Consider the following 24,426-nt stretch of genomic DNA (forward strand, 5'->3'; position numbering starts at 1 on the left):
TTAATAAACCAGTTGAAAACTTAAACAGAAAATGTTCCTGTGACTATCTCTTTAAGAAGCCGAGTGAGTTGATCTACATTGCATTTGTTCTGCTGCATTGAAATTACAATAACACATTTTTCATCCTTCTTAATGCACTAGAAAGCAGCAAAACCAGCACAATGCTTTTTACAGAAAAACAATCTTAAAGTCACTATCAATTAGAGATGGAGTGCTTGCTTGTATCAGCGCTCTTATGCAGTCCTTTTTTTTTTTATCTAAAAAGAGGAACTTTATTAAAAGCAAAGACTATTTACAAACAGCAAAGGAAAGGGCGACCACGAGAAGTGTGTGCAGAGCTAGGAAAGCAGCGGGCGCGCCATCTGCAACACCACCTCTGACCGCAGCTGGGGAAGGCCACTAATCTTCATCTGTTTGCTGCTGCCATATTTATTCTTCACCGTCAGGTGTTTGGTAAGGCCCTTGTTCACCTTCACCACATTCTTGGCCAAGTGCTGCATGACGGGCAGCAGTGCCTCTTCGTTGTATGCCGTGTAGTGCTGCAGGGTCACGGTCCAGTCACCAGCACTGAAGACCTTGAGAGACAAGCAGGAGGCAGCAGCAGCGATCTGTGAGGGCGGGTAGTGCACCATCTCATAGTCAACCATGACCAGCTCCATCAGATACTTTGCCAAACTGTGCTGCTCGGCCATGACCTCTCCGACCTTGGAGGCCCTCCTGAGGAAGTGCAGGGGCAGAGGTCTTCCGATGGCAAACTTCAACACTCGGAGGATGTGCATTTCCATCTCTCTAATCTGTGCCTTTGTGTACGTGTGATCTGTCACAAATGTGAAGTCTCCAATCTCCGGTGGGTACATTTCCTCATATTTAGCAGCCAGAAACATGGCAGTCACCCCAACAAGCTGCAGCTGGTTTTTAGGTACCGGATTCTCGTGTAAGAATCGGTCAATGATGCCAACCGTCATGAACATCGTCTCCTGCAGCAGCCGAAACTTCATCTGGACCTGGACCAGCCAGTCAATCAGTATGGCCCGCATGTTACCAGTCACCTCCTGACCCCGGAGATAGCTTGGTCGCACTGGCTGCGCGTCCTCTAGGCTTCTGAGATACGAATAGATTTCCTTCACATATTCACTGCACAGCATGGGGTTCCCTTCATCATCTGCATCCACATCTTCCACCTGTATGAGGACATCAGAGAAGGCCTGGCACAGCTCCTCCGGGAGGCACCCCGACGTCTCCATGGGGCTGGGGGAGCTGGGCTCTACCTGAGGAGCTTCTGGACAGACACTTTCCACTGTCTTTGGCTCAGGCACCTTCTCCGCAGTTTTCGTTTTCTTGACAACTTTGACCGCTGGTTTTACATCTTTTCTTAGCGGCAGCTTTGTATCGGCCTTGTCTCCGATGTCACCCAGGGCGGTGCGGGGGCGCAGGCCGGGCTTGGAGACCACCGGCCGTTTCCCCACCACCCCGCTCTTCACATTGTTCTCCGCATTGGCCATCATGTTCCGTGTGACCCGGGCGGCCATAACGCCTCCTCCGCTCCCTGCGCAGTCCTTTTTGTGAAGGACATCATTGTTTTTAAATATAAAAAAAATTCCTCCAAATCCAGATATGAAACTGCATTTTTCTACCTCACAAAGTTTTCAGGTCACAAATATTTTTTTTTATCATCCTCCTCTTTACTAGTCGAGTTTTATATTCATGACGTACATGCCACATCAATACAGTAGGTACTAAGTTGTATGTACTTACTCTTTGGGTTTGTAGTTACAAAGTATTTCTTATTATATCATTTTTGGGAAGGAGTTACATATTGTGAGAAAAAATAATTACAGTATAAATACATATTTAAAAATATATACATACTGTATATTAGAAAAGTAGATATGTAACTATGCATGCCTGGTTTTGCACATCTGTTTTACTAGTTCCGTATGACAACCATATACACCACACCTGTGCTGCAGCCTGCTGCCACAATTTGCTTTCTACAAATCCAATGTTTCTTGTTACATTCTTTTTGGCCAGGGATGAGTAATTGGAATTGAACAGTTCATCAAAAGTTAATTATGTATGCTAAAAGAAAATGTAGCAATAGTAATGGACAGTGCATTGTGAAAAATCAAACAAACAATAACACTAGGGATGAGCAAACCTGATCGGGAAAGTTCAGTGTGCGTACCAGACACATGTTCTCTGTTAACGAACTCCGAAAGTGGACTTTTTACTGTATGTCTAGTTTCCTGTTCAGTTTCTCCAGTTTAATAAAGCTTGTTGCTGAAGCACAGCCAATCAACATGCTTTTAGACTGTGGGCACTTCCGGAGCCATCACAGCCATGTCACATGTCACGTACTGGCAGGGCTGTGATTGGCCAGTGCAGCATGTGACCCGGCCTGTATAAAGACTGGATCACGAGTGCCACCACCATTATTTTCTCATTACTATAGGGATAGGACACAGCTGGGGTGAGGGACAGATTGTGACTGCGCACTTTGCAAACACAACACTGTGTGTACTCTGCATGTCTGTGGAAGTGCAGTGCTTTTTCTATGAGGCATAGAAGTGGGATAGTAATTTCTGATGATGGCATCAGTGCGGTCAATGTTTGTGGAGTTCAACACGGCACACACACTGCACATGGAGGCCCACATGGTCGTGAAGTGGTGTTGTTCCTTAGAGTGACTCACCCGTGTGTGGCACCCCAAAAGACCAGTTGCCACAGTGGAATTGCCTCCCTCACAGGGGATGATGTCATGCCTAGAAGAAAGGAGGGATCCCCTTTCCAGGTCCATCAGCATGCAACACCTTTCCCGACTCCAGACCAGAAGGGGGAGCTCTAACACCTGTTTAGGGGAGCTTCCCTATAAGTTCTGGCTGGAGGTGGGGTTAGTTAGTTAGTTAGTCGGAGTGTGTGAGTCTGAGGAAGGAAGAGGAGGCAAGTAAGGAGAACCTGAGGAATTGGAGCTGCGACTGAGCTCCCTCCAGGACTGAGCACCAAAGACAGGACACCAGTGTGTGGTTGTGAGGGAACTGCAGGCCCAGTTTTGTGAGGGAACTGCAGGCCCAGCAACTAAAACTGGAGGGCAGGAGATTGCAAGTCTCCTGGCCCCAGCTAACACCCTGAGGCACAGCAGCATATTATAGCCTGGAGTCACCACAGAGTGACACCTGGAACAGGCTCAAGCTGCCTGCCATGCGGGGAATGTTCTATTTCATGGACAGACAGCAATAGGGACTTATGGAGAGCTTAAGGCATCAAGGACCTAGGGAGCAGCGCAGAGGGAAGGCCTCCAAATCCACCTGGCTAGGTGGACCCTGAAATGCTTCCAGGCTGCCCGTACCTCCATGATCACCTGTCACCAGTGCTCTGGACTGCCCCTGCAATTAAAGGTAAAGAAACTACAGTCTTTGTGTCCTCCAATCATTTCCTGCACCCTTATTCCTGCACCCCAACATCTACCATCCCTCATAAACTGTACTGGTAGTGCTGGGGCCCCGCTCCACCTGTGGGGAGCCAAACCATCTCAGCTGCAACACCACCGGCCCCAGGCATTCCCTTAAGCAGCGTTTGCCATCTATAGCCGAACACTGAAGGTGGCGTCATGTGAAATCCCTTACAAACATTCCCTCATCACTTTTATTGTGTCCAGGTCCACGGACCGGGTCATTGCTGCCGTGACCACCCCTTTAAGAATTGTACGAACCCACGGCACGTGCGTGCTGCATCTCAAACTCCAGTATCATCTGCTGCTGCTCGCACAGATTCTACAGCATGTGCAAGGTGGAGTCCCACCTTTAGGGTACGTGTCATATGATGTGGTGAGCGGGAAGGTAGATGTGAAGTTGCAGCGCAGACAATTGAGCAGCATCAGGGTGAGTACGACATATTCACACACAGATGGTGTGCAGTATCAGCACCAGCTCTAACATATCTGGGTAATTTGGAAGGAAGCTCTGCATCACCAAATTCATCACATGTGCCAGGAAATGGATATGCATCAAACCATCTAGGCTCAGAGCTGCTATGAGATTTTGCTCGTTATTGCACCAGGTCGGGCTTGAGGTTCAAGGGCAACAACCACTCATATATTTTTTTCTTGATCCCCGTGCACAGATCCTGCGCAGTGTGGGATGTGCTAAAGTTGGTGGAGTAGGTTTTACTGTGACCGGATGAGGATGCTGTGGAGGATGATGTGACCATGTCCAATGCGGTATTACTCTAACAAGCGGCGGATACCACGTTGGACATGGACACACAGCCACTATCCACCACCAATAAATGACTACAATATTGCTCCGGCTGATACTGGACCCCTATGTGTCACTCCATTCACCTACAGCACAGGTTATTCATTCAGCTGATACTGGACTCTATATTTCTCATTTCGGAAATAAGATGCCAGCTCAGGAGCATCTTAGTCAGAAGTCTTTTTTGTAACGTTGGCCCCATCAGGACATTTTTTTCCCTGACAGGCCTCCACTTATATAATGACCTTTTCAAATATATCTTGAGCAGTCGGTATTCTGACGAAGGTCCAATAATGACCGAAACGTTGTACCTAATTTTGGACTGCATTAAACATTCTTCAACGGACTCTTATGAGTTGAGTGCCAAGTTTTATTTTCATTGATTGATTGGCTTGGGAACCTTCTTGAGCACCATCACAGCTGTGCCACGCTATACTTTTTATAGTGTTAGTAGTTTAAACTGGATACACTGAGGAATTGGGAGCCAATGAAGAGATTTGCAGAGAAGAGAAATGGAGGAGTAGCGAGGTGAGAGATGAATTAGTCGGGCAGCAGAGTCAAGGATAGACTGGAGAGGTGCGAGAGAGTGCATGTAGGCCACATAGGAGAATGTTGCAGTAGTCTAAGCTATAGATGATGAGGGCATGCTCAAGCATTTTAGTAGATTGAAGGTTGAGGAAAGGACGGATTCTGGAAATATTTTTGACATGGAGGCGACAGGAGATGGAAAGAACCTGGATGTAGGGTTTGAAGAACAGGGCAGAGACAGGGTTTACTCCGAGGCAGTGGATTTCCATTTATTGTGATAGATCAGATAGGGAACATACGTGAGATTTGTCCACATTGAATGTGAGGAAGCACACAGCAAAAGGCTACAGAAATTGGCACCTGTGTTTCATCATCATCAGAGATGTGCTGCGGTGGTCCGCTGACTGTTTGCACTACTCATACTCCAACAGAACAAGTGGTTGGGCATCAGTGCTCTCAGTCTCTTTAAATCGTGGGGCATTGCCTGGTGGATGGCCCATGGTACCACCTCCAGTAGAGTCATCAAAATATTTGCAGAAAGAGCGTTCAGCAGATTACTACGCTGACTGTTTTCCGAGCATCCCCAAAAAAATTAATGAAAAAAAACCCAACAAAAAAGGGTTTGGCCACCTCCTCCTCCTACACCGCCAACTTCATCTCCTCCTCCACATGGACCTGCACCTTCTGATGCAAGATTATAATTTTTTCTTTTGCATTTATACTCTTTCATTTTAAGTCTTTTTCCTATCCATATTTGTTTGCATGACAATTGTCATGCTCTTAACCGCATTTAGTTTCCTTTTTGCGGCCCCCTAGCCTTTACTTCGACTATTTTACAGCCATTTCACAGCGCTGATGTTAGGGTCCCCATTGACTTGAATGGGGTTCGAAGAGGTCAAGTTCGAGTCTCAAGCCAAAAGTTTTTAAAATGTCCACCCGATCTCAGGGAATCTGAACATCCATGGGTTCACTCATCACTAAGTACCACAGCTAAGAAGGTGGAAGCCCCAAGCAGATACCACCAATGGTATCAGCCATAGGAAAAGCAGGTGGCAATATCCCACTATTGTTTCTGGCAGGCAAATTAGTGGGGAGAAAGGAGAGGACATTATGAAATACATGTCACATCTCTAATTTCAGTCACAAAAGGATGACAGCAACACCATCAGTTTGAGACAGTTTTCTGCAAGGAATGATGCGCCTTAACAAAAATGACTGGGAGATAATTTTTGGACTGTGCTTTAACCCCTTCCCGACCTTTGACGCATACGCTGCGTCATGAAAGTCGGTGCCATTCCGACCCATGACGCAGCATATGTGTCATGGAAAGATCGCGTCCCTGCAGATCGGGTGAAAGGGTTAACTCCCATTTCACCCGATCTGCAGGGACAGGGGGAGTGGTAGTTTAGCCCAGGGGGGGTGGCTTCACCCCCCCGTGGCTACGATCGCTCTGATTGGCTGTTGAAAGTGAAACTGCCAATCAGAGCGATTTGTAATATTTCACCTAAAAACTGGTGAAATATTACAATCCAGCCATGGCCGATGCTGCAATATCATCGGCCATGGCTGGAAACACTTATGTGCACCCACCCCACCCCACCGATCGCCCCCCCAGCCCCCCGATCTGTGGTCCGCTCCCCTCCGTCCTGTGCTCCGCTCCCCCGTCCTCCTGTCCGCTCCCCCCGTGCTCCAATCACACCCCCCGTGCTCCAATCAAACCCCCCTGCACTCCGATATCCCCCCGCACAGCGATCCCCCCCCCGTGCTCCGATCCACCCCCCCGCACAGCGATCCCCCACTCCGTGCTCCAATCCACCCCCCTGTGTTCCGATCCACCCCCCCATGCTCCGATCCACCCCCTCGTGCTCCGACGCCCCCCCCTCTTATACTTACCTAGCCTCCCGGTGTCCGTCCGGCCGTCTTCTTTGCTGGGTGCCACCATCTTCCAAAATGGCGGGCGCATGCGTAGTGCGCCCGCCGAATCTGCCGGCCGGCAGATTCATTCCAGAGTGAATTTTGATCACTGAGATATAACCTATCTCAGTGATCAAAATAAAAAAAATAGTAAATGACCCCCCCCCCTTTGTCACCCCCATAGGCAGGGACAATAAAAAAATAATTTTTTTTTCCACTAAGGTTGGGGTAAGAACTAGGGTTAGGGTTAGGGTTAGGGGTAGGGTTAGGGGTAGGGTTAGGGTTAGGGGTAGGGTTAGGGGTAGGGTTAGGGTTAGGGGTAGGGGTAGGGTTAGGGGTAGGGGTAGGGTTAGGGGTAGGGTTAGGGGTAGGGGTAGGGTTAGGGGTAGGGTTAGGGGTAGGGTTCGGGATGTGCACACGTATTCTGGTCCTATGCAGATTTTTCCGCAGAGGATTTGATAAATCCGCAGTGCTAAACCGCTGTGGATTTACCGCGGTTTTTCTGTGCATTTCACTGCGGTTTTAAAACTGCGATTTTCTATTGGAGCAGTTGTAAAACCGCTGCGGAATCCGCAGAAAGAAGTGACATGCTGCGGAATGTAAACCGCTGCGTTTCCGTGCAGTTTTTCTGCAGCATGTTTCCAACGATTTTTGTTTCCCATAGGTTTACATTGAACTGTAAACTCATGGGAAACTGCTGCGGATCCGCAGCGTTTTCCGCAGCGTGTGCACATACCTTTAGAATTAGGCTATGTGCACACGGTGCGGATTTGGCTGCAGATCCGCAGCAGTGTTCCATCAGGTTTACAGTACCATGTAAACATATGGAAAACCAAATCCGCTGTGCCCATGGAGCGGGAAATACCGCGCAGGAACGCTGCGTTGTATTTTCCGCAGCATGTCAATTCTTTGAGCGGATTCCACAGCGTTTTACACCTGTTCCTCAATAGGAATCCGCAGGTGAAATCCGCACAAAAAACACTGGCAATCCGCGGTAAATACGCAGGTAAAACCCAGTGCCTTTTACCCGCGGATTTTTCAAAAATGGTGCTGAAAAATCTCATACGAATCCACAACGTTGGCACATAGCCTTAGGGTTAGGGTTGGGTTGGAATTAGGGTTGTGGTTAGGGTTAGGGGTGTGTTGGGGTTAGGGTTGTGGTTAGGGGTGTGTTGGGGTTAGGGTTGTGATTAGGGTTACGGCTACAGTTGGGATAAGGTTAAGGGGTGTGTTGGAGTTAGAATTGAGGGGTTTCCACTGTTTAGGCACATCAGGGGGTCTCCAAACGCAACATGGCGCCACCATTGATTCCAGCCAATCTTGTATTCAAAAAGTCAAATGGTGCTCCCTCACTTCCGAGCCCCGACGTGTGCCCAAACAGTGGTTTACCCCCACATATGGGGTACCAGCATACTCAGGACAAACTGCGCAACAATTACTGGGGTCCAATTTCTCCTGTTACCCTTGAGAAAATAAAAAATTGCTTGCTAAAACATCATTTTTGAGGAAAGAAAAATTATTTTTTATTTTCACGGCTCTGCGTTGTAAACGTCTGTGAAGCACTTGGGGGTTCAAAGTGCTCACCACATATCTAGATAAGTTCCTTGGGGGGTCTAGTTTCAAAAATGGGGTCACTTGTGGGGGGTTTCTACTGTTTAGGCACACCAGGGGCTCTGCAAACGCAAAGTGACGTCCGCAGACCATTCCATCAAAGTCTGCATTTCAAAAGTCACTACTTCCCTTCTGAGCCCCCACGTGTGCCCAAACAGTGGTTTACCCCCACACATGGGGTATCATCGTACTCAGGAGAAACTGGAAAACAACTTTTGTGGTCCAATTTCTCCTGTAACCCTTGGGAAAATAAAAAATTCTGGGCTAAAAAATTATTTTTGAGGAAAGAAAACGAATTTATTATTTTCACGGCTCTGCGTTATAAACTTCTGTAAAGCACTTGGGGGTTGAAAGTGCTCACCACATATCTAGATAAGTTCCTTTGGGGGTCTAGATTCCAAAATGGGGTCACTTGTGGGGGTTTTCTACTGTTTAGGCACACCAGGGGCTCTGCAAACGCAATGTGACGCCCGCAGACCATTCCATCAAAGTCTGCATTTCAAAAGTCACTACTTCCCTTCTGAGCCCCCACGTGTGCCCAAAAAGTGGTTTACCCCCACACATGGGGTATCAGCTTACTCAGGAGAAACTGGACAACAACTTTTGTGGTCCAATTTCTCCTGTAACCCTTGGGAAAATAAAAAATTCTGGGCTAAAAAATTATTTTTGAGGAAAGAAAACGTATTTATTATTTTCACGGCTCTGCGTTATAAACTTCTGTGAAGCACTTGGGGGTTGAAAGTGCTCACCACATATCTAGATAATTTCATTTCGGGGTCTAGTTTCCGAAATGGGGTCACTTGTGGGGGGTTTCTACTGTTTAGTCACATCAGGGTCTCTGCAAACACAACGTGACGCCCGTAGAGCATTCAATCAAAGTCTGTATTTCAAAACGTCACTACTTCACTTCCGAGCCCCGGTAAGTGCCCAAATAGTAGTTTACCCCCACATATGGGGTATCACCGTACTCAGGAGAAAATGGACAACAAATATTGGGGTCAAATTTCTCCTGTTACCCTTGGGAAAATTAAAAAATTCTGGGCTAAAAAATTATTTTTGAGGAAAGAAAACGTATTTATTATTTTCACTGCTCTGTGTTATGTACTTCTGTGAAGCACTTGGGGGTTCAAAGTGCTCACCTCACATCTAGATAAGTTCCTTTCGGGGTCTAGTTTCCAAAATGGGGTCACTTGTGGGGGGTTTCTACTGTTTAGCCACATCAGGGGCTCTGCAAACGCAACGTGATGCCCCCAGAGCATTCCATCAAAGTCTGCATTTCAAAACGTCACTACTTCACTTCCGAGCCCCAGCATGTGCCTAAACAGTGGTTTACCCCCACATATGGGGTATCAGCGTACTCAGGAGAAACTGTACAACAACTTTTGGGGTCAAATTTCTCCTGTTACCCTTGGGAAAATAAAAAATTGCGGGCTAAAAAATCATTTTTGAGAAAATAATTTTTTTTTTTATTTTCATGGCTCTGCGTTATAAACTTCTGTGAAGCACTTGAGGGTTCAAAGTGCTCACCACACATCTAGATTAGTTCCTTTGGGGGTCTAGTTTCCAAAATGGGGTCATTTGTGGGGGATCTCCAATGTTTAGGCACACAGGGGCTCTCCAAACGCGACATGGTGTCCGCTAATGATTGGAGCTAATTTTCCATTTAAAAAGCCAAATGGCGTGCCTTCCCTTCTGAGCCCTGCCGTGCGCCCAAACAGTGGTTTACCCCCACATTTGGGGTATCTGCCTACTCAGGACAAACTGGACAACAACATTTGTGGTCCAATTTCTCCTATTACCATTGGCAAAATAGGAAATTCCAGGCTAAAAAATCATTTTTGAGAAAAGAAAAATTATTTTTTATTTTCATGGCTCTGCATTATAAACTTCTGTGAAGCAACTGGGGGTTTAAAGTGCTCAGTATGCATCTAGATAAGTTCCTTGGGGGGTCTAGTTTCCAAAATGGGGTCACTTGTGGGGGAGCTCCATTGCATAGGCAAACAGGGGCTCTCCAAATGCGACATGGTGCCTGCTAACAATTGGAGCTAATTTTTCATTCAAAAAGTCAAAAGGCGCGCATTCCCTTCCGAGCCCTGCCGTGTGCCCAAACAGTGGTTTACCCCCACATATGAGGTATCGGCGTACTCGGGAGAAATTGCCCAACAAATTTTAGGATCCATTTTATCCTATTGCCCATGTGAAAATGAAAAAATTGAGGCGAAAAGAAATTTTTTGTGAAAAAAAAGTACTTTTTCATTTTTACGGATCAATTTGTGAAGCACCTGAGGGTTTAAAGTGCTCACTAGGCATCTAGATAAGTTCCTTGGGGCGTCTAGTTTCCAAAATGGGGTCACTTGTGGGGAAGCTCCAATGTTTAAGCACACAGGGTCTCTCCAAACGTGACATGGTGTCCGCTAACGATGGAGATAATTTTTCATTCAAAAAGTCAAATGGCGCTCCTTCCCTTCCGAGCCTTACCATGTGCCCAAACAGTGGTTTACCCCCACATGTGAGGTATCAGTGTACTCAGGAGAAATTGCCAAACAAATTTTAGGATCCATTTTATTCTGTTGTCCATGTCAAAATGAAAAAATTGAGGCTAAAAGAATTTTTTTGTGAAAAAAAAGTACTTTTTCATTTTTATGGATCAATTTGTGAAGCACCTGGGGGTTTAAAGGGCTCACTATGCATCTAGATAAGTTCCTTGGGGCGTCTAGTTTCCAAAATGGGGTCACTTGTGGGGGAGCTCCAATTTTTAGGCACACGGGGGCTCTCCAAACGTGACATGGTGTCTGCTAAAGAGTGCAGCCAATTTTTCATTCAAAAAGTCAAATGGCGCTCCTTCCCTTCCAAGCCCTGCCGTGCGCTCAAACAGTGGTTTACCCCCACATGTGAGGTATCAGCGTACTCAGGACAAATTGGACAACAACTTTCGTTGTTCAGTTTCTCCTTTTACCATTGGGAAAATAAAAAAATTGTTGCTGAAAAATCATTTTTGTGACTAAAAAGTTAAATGTTCATTTTTTCCTTCCATGTTGCTTCTGCTGCTGTGAAGCACCTGAAGGGTTAATAAACTTCTTGAATGTGGTTTTGTGCACCTTGAGGGGTGCAGTTTTTAGAATGTTGTCACTTTTGGGTATTTTCAGCCATATAGACCCCTCAAACTGACTTCAAATGTGAGGTGGATCCTAAAAAAAATGGTTTTGTAAATTTCGTTGTAAAAATGAGAAATCGCTGGTCAAATTTTAACCCTTATAACATCCTGGCAAAAAAAATTTTTGTTTCCAAAATTGTGCTGATGTAAAGTAGACGTGTGGGAAATGTTATTTATTAACTATTTTGTGTCACATAACTCTCTGGTTTAACAGAATAAAAATTCAAAATGTGAAAATTGCGAAATTTTCAAAATTTTCGCCAAATTTCCGTTTTTATCACAAATAAACACAGAATTTATTGACCTAAATTTACCACTAACATGAAGCCCAATATGTCACGAAAAAACTATCTCAGAACCGCTAGGATCCATTGAAGCGTTCCTGAGTTATTACCTCATGAAGGGACACTGGTCAGAATTGCAAAAAACGGCAAGGTCTTTAAGGTCAAAATAGGCTGGGTCATGAAGGGGTTAATTAAAAAAAATGAAAAGCTTTTCAGTACACTGTTGGTGACTAGGGTTGAGCGACTTTTACTTTTTTAGGGTCGAGTCGGGTTTTGCGAAACCCAACTATCTCAAAAGTCGAGTCGAGTAAAATCGGCCGATTATCGTGAAATGTCGAGGATCGACCGAAACACGAAACCCAATGCAAAGTCAATGGGATCTCTCTCTCTCTCTCTCTCTCCTCCATCCCTGAACAGAAAAGCTGGTGTTAAATATTGCAAATCGCTACAGGGAAAACCAGGGATTCAAGCTTGAGGAGGCTAATTTGCATATTCCAGGTGCCTTCTGGGAAAAGCGAAGAGTCTCCCTAAGCTAGAAGATCGTTGGGTACAGCCGGGACCAGCTGCTTGGAAAGAGTCACCCAACCAGGGATTCAAGCTTGAGGAGGCTAATTTGCATATTCCAGGTGCCTTCTGGGAAAAGCGAAGAGTCTCCCTAAGCTAGAAGATCGTTGGGTACAGCCGGGACCAGCTGCTTGGAAAGAATCACCAAACCAGGGATTCATGCTTGAGGAGGCTAATTTGCATATTCCAGGTGCCTTCTGGGAAAAGCGAAGAGTCTCCCTAAGCTAGAAGATTGTTGGGTACAGCCGGGACCAGCTGCTTGGAAAGAATCACCAAACCAGGGATTCAAGCTTGAGGAGGCTAATTTGCATATTCCAGGTGCCTTCTGGGAAAAGCGAAGAGTCTCCCTAAGCTAGAAGATCGTTGGGTACAGCCGGGACCAGCTGCTTGGAAAGAATCACCAAACCAGGGATTCAAGCTTGAGGAGGCTAATTTGCATATTCCAGGTGCCTTCTGGGAAAAGCGAAGAGTCTCCCTAAGCTAGAAGATCGTTGGGTACAGCCGGGACCAGCTGCTTGGAAAGAATCACCAAACCAGGGATTCAAGCTTGAGGAGGCTAATTTGCATATTCCAGGTGCCTTCTGGGAAAAGCGAAGAGTCTCCCTAAGCTAGAAGATCGTTGGGTACAGCTGGGACCAGCTGCTTGGAAAGAATCACCAAACCAGGGATTCAAGCTTGAGGAGGCTAATTTGCATATTCCAGGTGCCTTCTGGGAAAAGCGAAGAGTCTCCCTAAGCTAGAAGATCGTTGGGTACAGCCGGGACCAGCTGCTTGGAAAGAATCACCAAACCAGGGATTCAAGCTTGAGGAGGCTAATTTGCATATTCCAGGTGCCTTCTGGGAAAAGCGAAGAGTCTCCCTAAGCTAGAAGATCGTTGGGTACAGGCGGGACCAGCTGCTTGGAAAGAATCACCAAACCGCGCGCCTTATGGCGCGCAAATTTTTGCCTGTAGGACATTAATGCAAGAGAGCTTGGCTGAGTAGATTACACAAGAAGGAAAACACACAGCAAGTCAGCAGGATCTAGGAGCAACATGGCAGATGTGACAACCTACATGGTGAGCTGCAGCATGTGCTACATGTTCACAGATCGACCAGAAGAAGAATTAAATTTCACCTGTCAGAAGTGTAGACTAGTGGCCCTTTTAGAAGAAAAGGTGCGGGGTCTGGAAGAAAGAATAGCAACTTTGAAACTCATCAAAGAGAATGAAGACTTTCTAGACAGAACAGAAGCATCTCTACTGGTCACAGAAGGTGAAAAAAGTGTCAGAGAACCTCCAAAAGCAGATGAGTGGAAGCATGTGACCAAAAGAAGCAAGAAGACCATGGAGAAATCACCAACCACACAACTGAAGAACCGATATCAAATCTTTGTAGAGGGTGAAGATGGCACACCTAAGGATGAAGCAATACCAGCAAGCAAAAAAGAAAAGGGCACACAGCAACAAGTGACAGCAAAAAGTACAGACAAGAAGCAGCGAAGAGTGGTGGTGGTGGGAGACTCACTACTGAGAGGCACAGAAGCAGCCATCTGCAGACCGGACATAACTGCAAGAGAAGTATGCTGCCTTCCAGGTGCGATGATCAAGGATGTGACCGATAGGATACCAAAGCTCTTCAGCTCCAAGGACGTCCACCCATTTCTTCTGATACATGTTGGCACCAATGACACGGCAAGGAAGGACCTACCGACAATCTGCAAAGACTTTGAAGAGTTGGGGAAGAAAGTAAAGGAACTGGATGCACAGGGAGTTTTTTCTTCTATCCTTCCAGTAGACGGGCATGGCACCAGGAGATGGAACAGGATCCTTGATGCAAACAACTGGCTAAGACGATGTTGCAGACAACAAGGATTCGGATTCCTGGACCACGGTGTGAATTACTTGTACGATGGACTCCTCGCCAGAGACGGACTACACCTCAACAAACCTGGGAAACACACATTCGCCAGAAGACTCGCTACACTCATCAGGAGGTCGTTAAACTAGAAGAAGAGGGGACGGGAAGAAAAACATTAGACTTGAACAAAGAAGATCCAGGAAAACATACTCAGAAGGGAGGTAAGAACATTTCTAAAACAATCCACAGCGAGGAGATTGGAACAAAACAAAATCCTCTAAACTGCATGCTCGCAAATGCCAGAAGCCTGACAAACAAGATGGAAGAACTAGAAGCAGAAATATCTACAGGTAACTTTGACATAGTGGGAATAACCGAGACATGGTTAGATGAAAGCTATGACTGGGCAGTTAACTTACAGGGTTACAGTCTGTTTAGAAAGGATTGTAAAAATCGGAGAGGAGGAGAGGTTTGTCTCTATGTAAAGTCTTGTCTAAAGTCCACTTTAAGGGAGGATATTAGCGAAGGAAATGAGGATGTCGAGTCCATATGGGTCGAAATTCATGGAGGGAAAAATGGTAACAAAATTCTCATTGGGGTCTGTTACAAACCCCCAAATATAACAGAAACCATGGAAAGTCTACTTCTAAAGCAGATAGATGAAGCTGCAACCCATAATGAGGTCCTGGTTATGGGGGACTTTAACTACCCGGATATTAACTGGGAAACAGAAACCTGTGAAACCCATAAAGGCAACAGGTTTCTGCTAATAACCACGGAAAATTATCTTTCATAATTGGTGCAGAATCCAACCAGAGGAGCAGCACGTTTAGACCTAATACTATCTAATAGACCTGACAGAATAACAAATCTGCAGGTGGTCGGGCATCTAGGAAATAGCGACCACAATATTGTACAGTTTCACCTGTCTTTCACTAGGGGGACTTGTCAGGGAGTCACAAAAACACTGAACTTTAGGAAGGCAAAGTTTGACCAGCTTAGAGATGCCCTTAATCTGGTAGACTGGGACAATATCCTCAGAAATAAGAATACAGATAATAAATGGGAAATGTTTAAGAACATCCTAAATAGGCAGTGTAAGCGGTTTATACCTTGTGGGAATAAAAGGACTAGAAATAGGAAAAACCCAATGTGGCTAAACAAAGAAGTAAGACAGGCAATTAACAGTAAAAAGAAAGCATTTGCACTACTAAAGCAGGATGGCACCATTGAAGCTCTAAAAAACTATAGGGAGAAAAATATTTTATCTAAAAAACTAATTAAAGCTGCCAAAAAGGAAACAGAGAAGCACATTGCTAAGGAGAGTAAAACTAATCCCAAACTGTTCTTCAACTATATCAATAGTAAAAGAATAAAAACTGAAAATGTAGGCCCCTTAAAAAATAGTGAGGAAAGAATGGTTGTAGATGACGAGGAAAAAGCTAACATATTAAACACCTTCTTCTCCACGGTATTCACGGTGGAAAATGAAATGCTAGGTGAAATCCCAAGAAACAATGAAAACCCTATATTAAGGGTCACCAATCTAACCCAAGAAGAGGTGCGAAACCGGCTAAATAAGATCAAAATAGATAAATCTCCGGGTCCGGATGGCATACACCCACGAGTACTAAGAGAACTAAGTAATGTAATAGATAAACCATTATTTCTTATTTTTAGGGACTCTATAGCGACAGGGTCTGTTCCGCAGGACTGGCGCATAGCAAATGTGGTGCCAATATTCAAAAAGGGCTCTAAAAGTGAACCTGGAAATTATAGGCCAGGAAGTCTAACCTCTATTGTTGGTAAAATATTTGAAGGGTTTCTGAGGGATGTTATTCTGGATTATCTCAATGAGAATAACTGTTTAACTCCATATCAGCATGGGTTTATGAGAAATCGCTCCTGTCAAACCAATCTAATCAGTTTTTATGAAGAGGTAAGCTATAGGCTGGACCACGGTGAGTCATTGGACGTGGTATATCTCGATTTTTCCAAAGCGTTTGATACCGTGCCGCACAAGAGGTTGGTACACAAAATGAGAATGCTTGGTCTGGGGGAAATTGTGTGTAAATTGGTTAGTAACTGGCTTAGTGATAGAAAGCAGAGGGTGGTTATAAATGGTATAGTCTCTAACTGGGTCGCTGTGACCAGTGGGGTACCGCAGGGGTCAGTATTGGGACCTGTTCTCTTCAACATATTCATTAATGATCTGGTAGAAGGTTTACACAGTAAAATATCGATATTTGCAGATGATACAAAACTATGTAAAGCAGTTAATACAAGAGAAGATAGTATTCTGCTACAGATGGATCTGGATAGGTTGGAAACTTGGGCTGAAAGATGGCAGATGAGGTTTAACAATGATAAATGTAAGGTTATACACATGGGAAGAAGGAATCAATATCACCATTACACACTGAACGGGAAACCACTGGGTAAATCTGACAGGGAGAAGGACTTGGGGATCCTAGTTAATGATAAACTTACCTGGAGCAGCCAGTGCCAGGCAGCAGCTGCCAAGGCAAACAGGATCATGGGGTGCATTAAAAGAGGTCTGGATACACATGATGAGAGCATTATACTGCCTCTGTACAAATCCCTAGTTAGACCGCACATGGAGTACTGTGTCCAGTTTTGGGCACCGGTGCTCAGGAAGGATATAATGGAACTAGAGAGAGTACAAAGGAGGGCAACAAAATTAATAAAGGGGATGGGAGAACTACAATACCCAGATAGATTAGCGAAATTAGGATTATTTAGTATAGAAAAAAGACGACTGAGGGGCGATCTAATAACCATGTATAAGTATATAAGGGGACAATACAAATATCTCGCTGAGGATCTGTTTATACCAAGGAAGGTGACGGGCACAAGGGGGAATTCTTTGCGTCTGGAGGAGAGAAGGTTTTTCCACCAACATAGAAGAGGATTCTTTACTGTTAGGGCAGTGAGAATCTGGAATTGCTTGCCTGAGGAGGTGGTGATGGCGAACTCAGTCGAGGGGTTCAAGAGAGGCCTGGATGTCTTCCTGGAGCAGAACAATATTGTATCATACAATTAGGTTCTGTAGAAGGACGTAGATCTGGGGATTTATTATGATGGAATATAGGCTGAACTGGATGGACAAATGTCTTTTTTCGGCCTTACTAACTATGTTACTATGTTACTATGTTACAGCGCACAAGCGAGAAGATGGCGATAGGCGTGCACGCCCCTAAGACCTATGTCATCACTCTGCCCACGCTCCTTCATTGGCTGAAAAAATGGCGCCAAACGCGTCATACGAAACGCGACTTTGGCGCGAAGATCACCGACCGCATGGCCGATCCCACACTAGGATCGGGTCGGGTTTCATGAAACCCGACTTTGCCAAAAGTCGCCGACTTTTGAATTTGTCCGATCCATTTCGCTCAAGCCTATTGGTGACTATTGGTTACCATGCATTTCTATGGTGAAATCACTTTGACATTACTAAGTCTGTATTTTCATTAAATAGCTTGGAAGGTGTGGGATAAAGTCTTAGTAGACCTCAGAGTGTTACAAACATCTTTTCATGGCAATTGGAGTCTTTGCGATGAATCAATTCACTGCCAATTGAATTTTGGTGAAAGATTCACTGAGCCTCGCAAATTTGAATTTCAAAAGAATAAGGTTTTGATGTGTCAAAGTAATTTTGCAAGAATTCTGGTGTAAAATGCTTTAAAAATGCGTAAGATGTTGCCAAAACCCAAAGTTGTCCAAAAATGTTGCGACTTCTGGAATTTTCACCCCAGTTTCTCCAAAATAAGTGTATCTGGCATAGAATGTGGGCACGATGGGGGCATGATGCCAAGGCTCTTCTATTTCATGAAGAACTTTGCCTGTTGTGAATTCTGTGGCTGAGTTCACTTCTGTGGTCACAAGTGGTATTGCAGTCTCTGGGCTTCCTCCCTCAGGTGTTTTGGTGAGCTCGTTGGCTGCCTTGCTATTTAGCTCCACCTGAGTCTGTCTTCCTTGCTCCTTGTCAATGTTCCAGTGTTGGATCTGAGCTACTGCATCTTTCCTTGGGCCTGCTGCTCTGCTAGATAAGTGCTTCTAGTTTGTTTGCTGTTTTTTCTGTCCAGCTTGCTATTAACTTTTGCTGGAAGCTCTGAGAAGCAAAGGGGTGCACCGCCGTGCTGTTAGTTCGGCACGGTGGGTCTTTTTGCCCCTTTGCGTGGTTCTGTTTTAGGGTTTTTTGTAGACTGCATAGTTCTCTTTGCTATCCTCGCTCTGTCTAGAATATCGGGCCTCACTTTGCTGAATCTATTTCATTCCTACGTTTGTCTTTTCATCTTGCTAACAGCCATTATATGTGGGGGGCTGCCTATTCCTTTGGGGTATTTCTCTGAGGTAAGTCAGGCTTGTATTTCTATCTTCAGGCTAGTCAGCTCCTCAGGCAGTGTCGAGTTGCATAGGTAGTTGTTAGGCGCAATCCACTGCTGCTTATAGTTGTGTGAGGATAGATCAGGTACTGCAGTCTACAGAGATTCCACGTCTCAGAGCTTGTCCTATTGTTTTTGGTTATTGCCAGATCTCTGTATGTGCGCTGATTACTGCACGCTGTGTTGCCTGATTGCCAGCCATAACAGTACAAGGAGCCACACCAATGATTCCCAATAGAGGGAAAAAAGAAATCCTGACATCATTTTTTTTTCTTAGCTCTGTCTTCAGTCTTTTTTTTCCCCTAGACATTAGAGTGCTTCAGGACACAGCTGTGGACATGGATATTCAGGCTCTGTGCTCCTCAATGGATAATCTCGTTGTAAATGTACAAAAGATTCAAGATACTATTGATCAGAAATCGATGCTAGAACCAAGAATTCCGATTCCTGATTTGTTTTTTGGTGACAGAACTAAGTTCCTGAGCTTCAGAAATAATTGTAAGCTATTTTTGGCCTTGAAACCTCATTCTTCTGGTAATCCTATTCAACAGGTTTTGATTATTATTTCTTTTTTGCGCGGCGACCCACAGGACTGGGCGTTTTCTCTTGCGCCAGGAGACCCTGCATTGAGTAGTGTCGATGCGTTTTTCCTGGCGCTCGGATTGCTTTACGATGAGCCTAATTCAGTGGATCAGGCTGAGAAAAATCTGCTGGCTTTATGCCAGGGTCAGGATGATATAGAAGTATATTGTCAGAAATTTAGAAAGTGGTCAGTACTCACTCTGTGGAATGAATCTGCACTAGCGGCTTTGTTCAGAAAGGGTCTCTCTGAAGCTCTTAAGGATGTAATGGTGGGATTTCCTATGCCTGCTGGTTTGAATGAGTCCATGTCCTTGGCCATTCAGATCGGTCGTCGCTTGCGCGAGCGTAAATCTGTGCACCATCTGGCGGTATTGTCTGAGAGTAAACCTGAGCCTATGCAGTGCGACAGGACTATGACTAAAGTAGAACGGCACGAACACAGACGTCTGAACAGACTGTGTTTCTATTGTGGTGATTCTACTCATGCTATTTCTAATTGTCCTAAACGCACTAGGCGGTTCGATAGCTCTGCCGTTATTGGTACTGTACAGTCCAAATTCCTTTTGTCCATTACCTTAATGTGCTCTTTGTCATCGTATTCTGTCATGGCGTTTGTGGATTCAGGCGCTGCCCTGAATCTGATGGATTTGGATTTTGCTAAACGTTGTGGATTTTTCTTGGAGCCTTTGCGGTGTCCTATTCCGTTGAGAGGAATTGATGCTACACCTTTGGCCAAGAATAAGCCTCAGTACTGGGCCCAGCTGACCATGTGCATGGCTCCTGCACATCAGGAAGTTATTCGCTTTCTGGTACTGCATAATTTGCATGATGTGGTCGTGTTGGGGTTGCCATGGCTACAAACCCATAATCCAGTATTGGATTGGAACTCTATGTCGGTAACCAGCTGGGGTTGTCAGGGAGTACATGGTGATGTTCCATTTTTGTCTATTTCGTCATCCATTCCTTCTGACATCCCAGAGTTCTTGTCGGACTTTCAGGATGTATTTGAAGAGTCCAAGTCTGATGCCCTACCTCCGCATAGGAATTGTGATTGTGCTATCGATTTGATTCCTGGTAGTAAATTCCCTAAGGGTCGTTTATTTAATTTGTCCGTACCTGAACACACCGCTATGCGCAGTTATGTGAAGGAGTTCCTGGAGAAGGGACATATTCGCCCATCGTCGTCACCATTGGGAGCAGGGTTCTTTTTTGTAGCCAAGAAGGATGGTTCGCTAAGACCGTGTATTGATTACCGCCTTCTTAATAAGATCACTGTTAAGTTTCAGTATCCCTTGCCATTGATTTCTGACTTGTTTGCTCGGATTAAGGGGGCTAGTTGGTTCACCAAGATAGATCTTCGTGGTGCGTATAATCTGGTGAGAATCAGGCAAGGAGATGAATGGAAAACGGCATTTAATACGCCCGAGGGTCATTTTGAGTATCTGGTGATGCCGTTTGGACTTGCCAATGCTCCATCTGTTTTTCAGTCTTTTATGCATGACATTTTCCGTGAGTATCTGGATAAATTCTTGATTGTTTACTTGGATGACATTTTGATCTTCTCTGATGATTGGGAGTCTCATGTGAAGCAAGTCAGAATGGTTTTCCAGGTACTGCGTGCTAATTCCTTGTTCGTGAAGGGATCAAAGTGTCTCTTCGGTGTGCAGAAAGTTTCATTTTTGGGGTTCATCTTTTCCCCTTCTACTATCGAGATGGATCCGGTTAAGGTTCAGGCCATCCAGGATTGGACTCAGCCGACATCTCTAAAAAGTCTGCAGAAATTCCTGGGCTTTGCTAATTTTTATCGTCGCTTCATCTGTAATTTTTCTAGCATTGCCAGACCATTGACCGATTTGACCAAGAAGGGTGCTGATTTGGTTAATTGGTCTTCTGCTGCCGTGGAAGCTTTTCAGGAGTTGAAGCGTCGTTTCTGCTGTGCCCCTGTGTTGTGTCAACCTGATGTTTCTCTTCCGTTCCAGGTCGAGGTTGATGCTTCTGAGATTGGTGCAGGGGCGGTTTTGTCACAGAGAGGTTCTGGTTGCTCAGTGTTCAAACCATGTGCTTTCTTTTCCAGGAAATTTTCTGCTGCTGAGCGTAATTATGATGTGGGCAACCGAGAGTTGCTGGCCATGAAGTGGGCATTCGAGGAGTGGCGTCATTGGCTTGAGGGTGCTAAGCATCGCGTGGTGGTTTTGACTGATCATAAGAACCTTACTTATCTTGAGTCTGCCAAGCGCTTGAATCCTAGACAGGCCCGTTGGTCGTTATTTTTTGCTCGTTTTGATTTTGTGGTTTCATACCTTCCGGGCTCTAAAAATGTGAAGGCGGATGCTCTGTCTAGGAGTTTTGTGCCCGACTCTCCGGGGTTATCTGAGCCGGCGAGTATCCTCAAGGAAGGAGTCATTGTGTCTGCCATCTCCCCTGATTTGCGGAGAGTGTTGCAGAAATTTCAGGCTAATAAACCTGATCGTTGTCCGGCCGAGAAACTGTTCGTCCCTGATAGGTGGACTAGTAAAGTTATCTCTGAACTTCATTGTTCGGTGCTGGCCGGTCATCCAGGAATCTTTGGTACCAGGGAGTTGGTTGCTAGATCCTTCTGGTGGCCATCTCTGTCACGGGATGTGCGTGCTTTTGTGCAGTCCTGTGGAATTTGTGCTAGGGCTAAGCCCTGCTGTTCACGTGCCAGTGGGTTGCTTTTGCCCTTGCCGGTCCCGAAGAGGCCTTGGACACATATTTCGATGGATTTAATTTCTGACCTTCCCGTTTCTCAAAAAATGTCGGTCATTTGGGTGGTCTGTGATCGCTTTTCTAAAATGGTCCATCTGGTGCCCTTGGTTAAATTGCCTTCCTCCTCTGATTTGGTGCCTTTGTTCTTCCAGCATGTGGTTCGTTTACATGGCATTCCTGAGAATATTGTTTCTGACAGAGGTTCCCAGTTTGTCTCGAGGTTCTGGCGAGCCTTTTGTGGTAGGATGGGCATTGACCTATCTTTCTCCTCGGCCTTCCATCCTCAGACTAATGGCCAGACCGAACGAACCAATCAGACCTTGGAAACATATCTGAGATGTTTTGTTTCCGCTGACCAGGATGATTGGGTGTCATTTTTGCCGTTGGCTGAGTTCGCCCTTAATAATCGGGCCAGCTCGGCTACCTTGGTCTCTCCATTTTTCTGCAATTCTGGGTTCCATCCTCGTTTCTCTTCAGGACAGGTTGAGTCTTTGGACTGTCCTGGTGTGGATTCTGTGGTGGACAGGTTGCAGCAGATCTGGACTCAGGTGGTGGACAATTTGACCTTGTCCCAGGAGAAGGCTCAGCTTTTCGCTAATCGCAGACGCCGTGTGGGACCCCGACTTCGTGTTGGGGATCTGGTTTGGTTATCTTCTCGTCATATTCCTATGAAGGTTTCCTCTCCTAAATTTAAACCTCGTTTTATTGGTCCGTATAGGATTTCTGAGATTCTCAATCCGGTGTCTTTTCGTCTGACCCTCCCAGACTCCTTTTCCATACATAATGTATTCCATAGGTCGTTGTTGAGGAGATACGTGGCACCTATGGTTCCATCTGTGGAGCCTCCTGCCCCTGTTTTGGTGGAGGGGGAATTGGAGTATATTGTGGAGAAGATTTTGGATTCTCGTGTCTCTAGACGGAAACTCCAGTATCTGGTCAAATGGAAGGGTTATGCTCAGGAAGATAATTCCTGGGTTTTTGCCTCTGATGTCCATGCCCCAGATCTTGTTCGTGCCTTTCATGTGGCTCATCCTGGTCGGCCTGGGGGTTCTGGTGAGGGTTCGGTGCCCCCTCCTCAAGGGGGGGGTACTGTTGTGAATTCTGTGGCTGAGTTCACTTCTGTGGTCACAAGTGGTATTGCAGTCTCTGGGCTTCCTCCCTCAGGTGTTTTGGTGAGCTCGTTGGCTGCCTTGCTATTTAGCTCCACCTGAGTCTGTCTTCCTTGCTCCTTGTCAATGTTCCAGTGTTGGATCTGAGCTACTGCATCTTTCCTTGGGCCTGCTGCTCTGCTAGATAAGTGCTTCTAGTTTGTTTTCTGTTTTTTCTGTCCAGCTTGCTATTAACTTTTGCTGGAAGCTCTGAGAAGCAAAGGGGTGCACCGCCGTGCTGTTAGTTCGGCACGGTGGGTCTTTTTGCCCCTTTGCGTGGTTTTCGTTTTAGGGTTTTTGTAGACTGCATAGTTCTCTTTGCTATCCTCGCTCTGTCTAGAATATCGGGCCTCACTTTGCTGAATCTATTTCATTCCTACGTTTGTCTTTTCATCTTGCTAACAGTCATTATATGTGGGGGGCTGCCTATTCCTTTGGGGTATTTCTCTGAGGTAAGTCAGGCTTGTATTTCTATCTTCAGGCTAGTCAGCTCCTCAGGCAGTGCTGAGTTGCATAGGTAGTTGTTAGGCGCAATCCACTGCTGCTTATAGTTGTGTGAGGATAGATTAGGTACTGCAGTCTACAGAGATTCCACGTCTCAGAGCTTGTCCTATTGTTTTTGGTTATTGCCAGATCTCTGTATGTGCGCTGATTACTGCACGCTGTGTTGCCTGATTGCCAGCCATAACATTTGCCTTTCCCTACACCAGAAATTTTACTCCAGTCATGGACTGGGCTTTGTTTCCTGGCTTTGAGCATGGAGGCGCACGCCACTCGTCAGACGCTCCTGATTCAGGACGAAGTGTGCACCTTTCATGATTCAGGAGCGTTGGATTCCACCAAACTTTCTCATCAAGACTAGTGAGGAAATTGCCTGTCTTGATGATCATGAGCCAAAATGATCTTTATGTGTGAACTATAAACATTATAAGGTGTGAGATGTGTTAGGAGTAAGAAATCACGAAGAATATACAAAGATGACATATGAAGAATACATGAAGAGTGATGTACCGTGAGTGATGAGTGAATTAGGAGGAAGATATGAAGAGTGACGAGACATCAATGTTGATTGATAAAGTCACACTTGAAGAAAAAGGTTGAATCATGATTGAGGATGAAATGTCAAGAGGCGTGAGAGATGAGTGACAGGTGACTGACACATTAGAAGGACTACATGATGTGAGAATCCAGCCAGATATAATATTAGGGACAAGTGAGGAGTTGTCCAGAAATGTGAAAATCAAATCACTAAGCAATAAAATACAGGATTTTAGGCTACAATATTATTAATAGCAATTGCATGTAAGAACTTTCTCAACTAAGAGCGTATGAACATGAAGCAGGGTTGGACAATGAAAGTGAACCCGGTTCTTGTACTTTGGGCTCCTGTCTGGACCCACCAATGTAAACACTTGA

At 45.4% G+C, this 24,426-nt stretch overlaps 1 protein-coding gene across 1 annotated transcript; it reads right to left on the bottom strand.

Annotated features, from left to right (window-relative positions):
- Positions 1 to 252: 252 nt before the first annotated feature.
- Positions 253 to 1,552, bottom strand: LOC138643164 (G2/mitotic-specific cyclin-B1-like). The gene has a single exon (XM_069731991.1). The coding sequence runs from the start codon at positions 1,527 to 1,529 to the stop codon at positions 339 to 341; it is 1,191 nt and encodes a 396-aa protein (XP_069588092.1). The 5' UTR covers positions 1,530 to 1,552; the 3' UTR covers positions 253 to 338.
- Between the last annotated feature and the right edge of the window lie 22,874 nt (positions 1,553 to 24,426).

Source organism: Ranitomeya imitator, chromosome 6 (assembly GCF_032444005.1).
Source record: "Ranitomeya imitator isolate aRanImi1 chromosome 6, aRanImi1.pri, whole genome shotgun sequence".
NCBI lineage: Eukaryota > Metazoa > Chordata > Amphibia > Anura > Dendrobatidae > Ranitomeya > Ranitomeya imitator.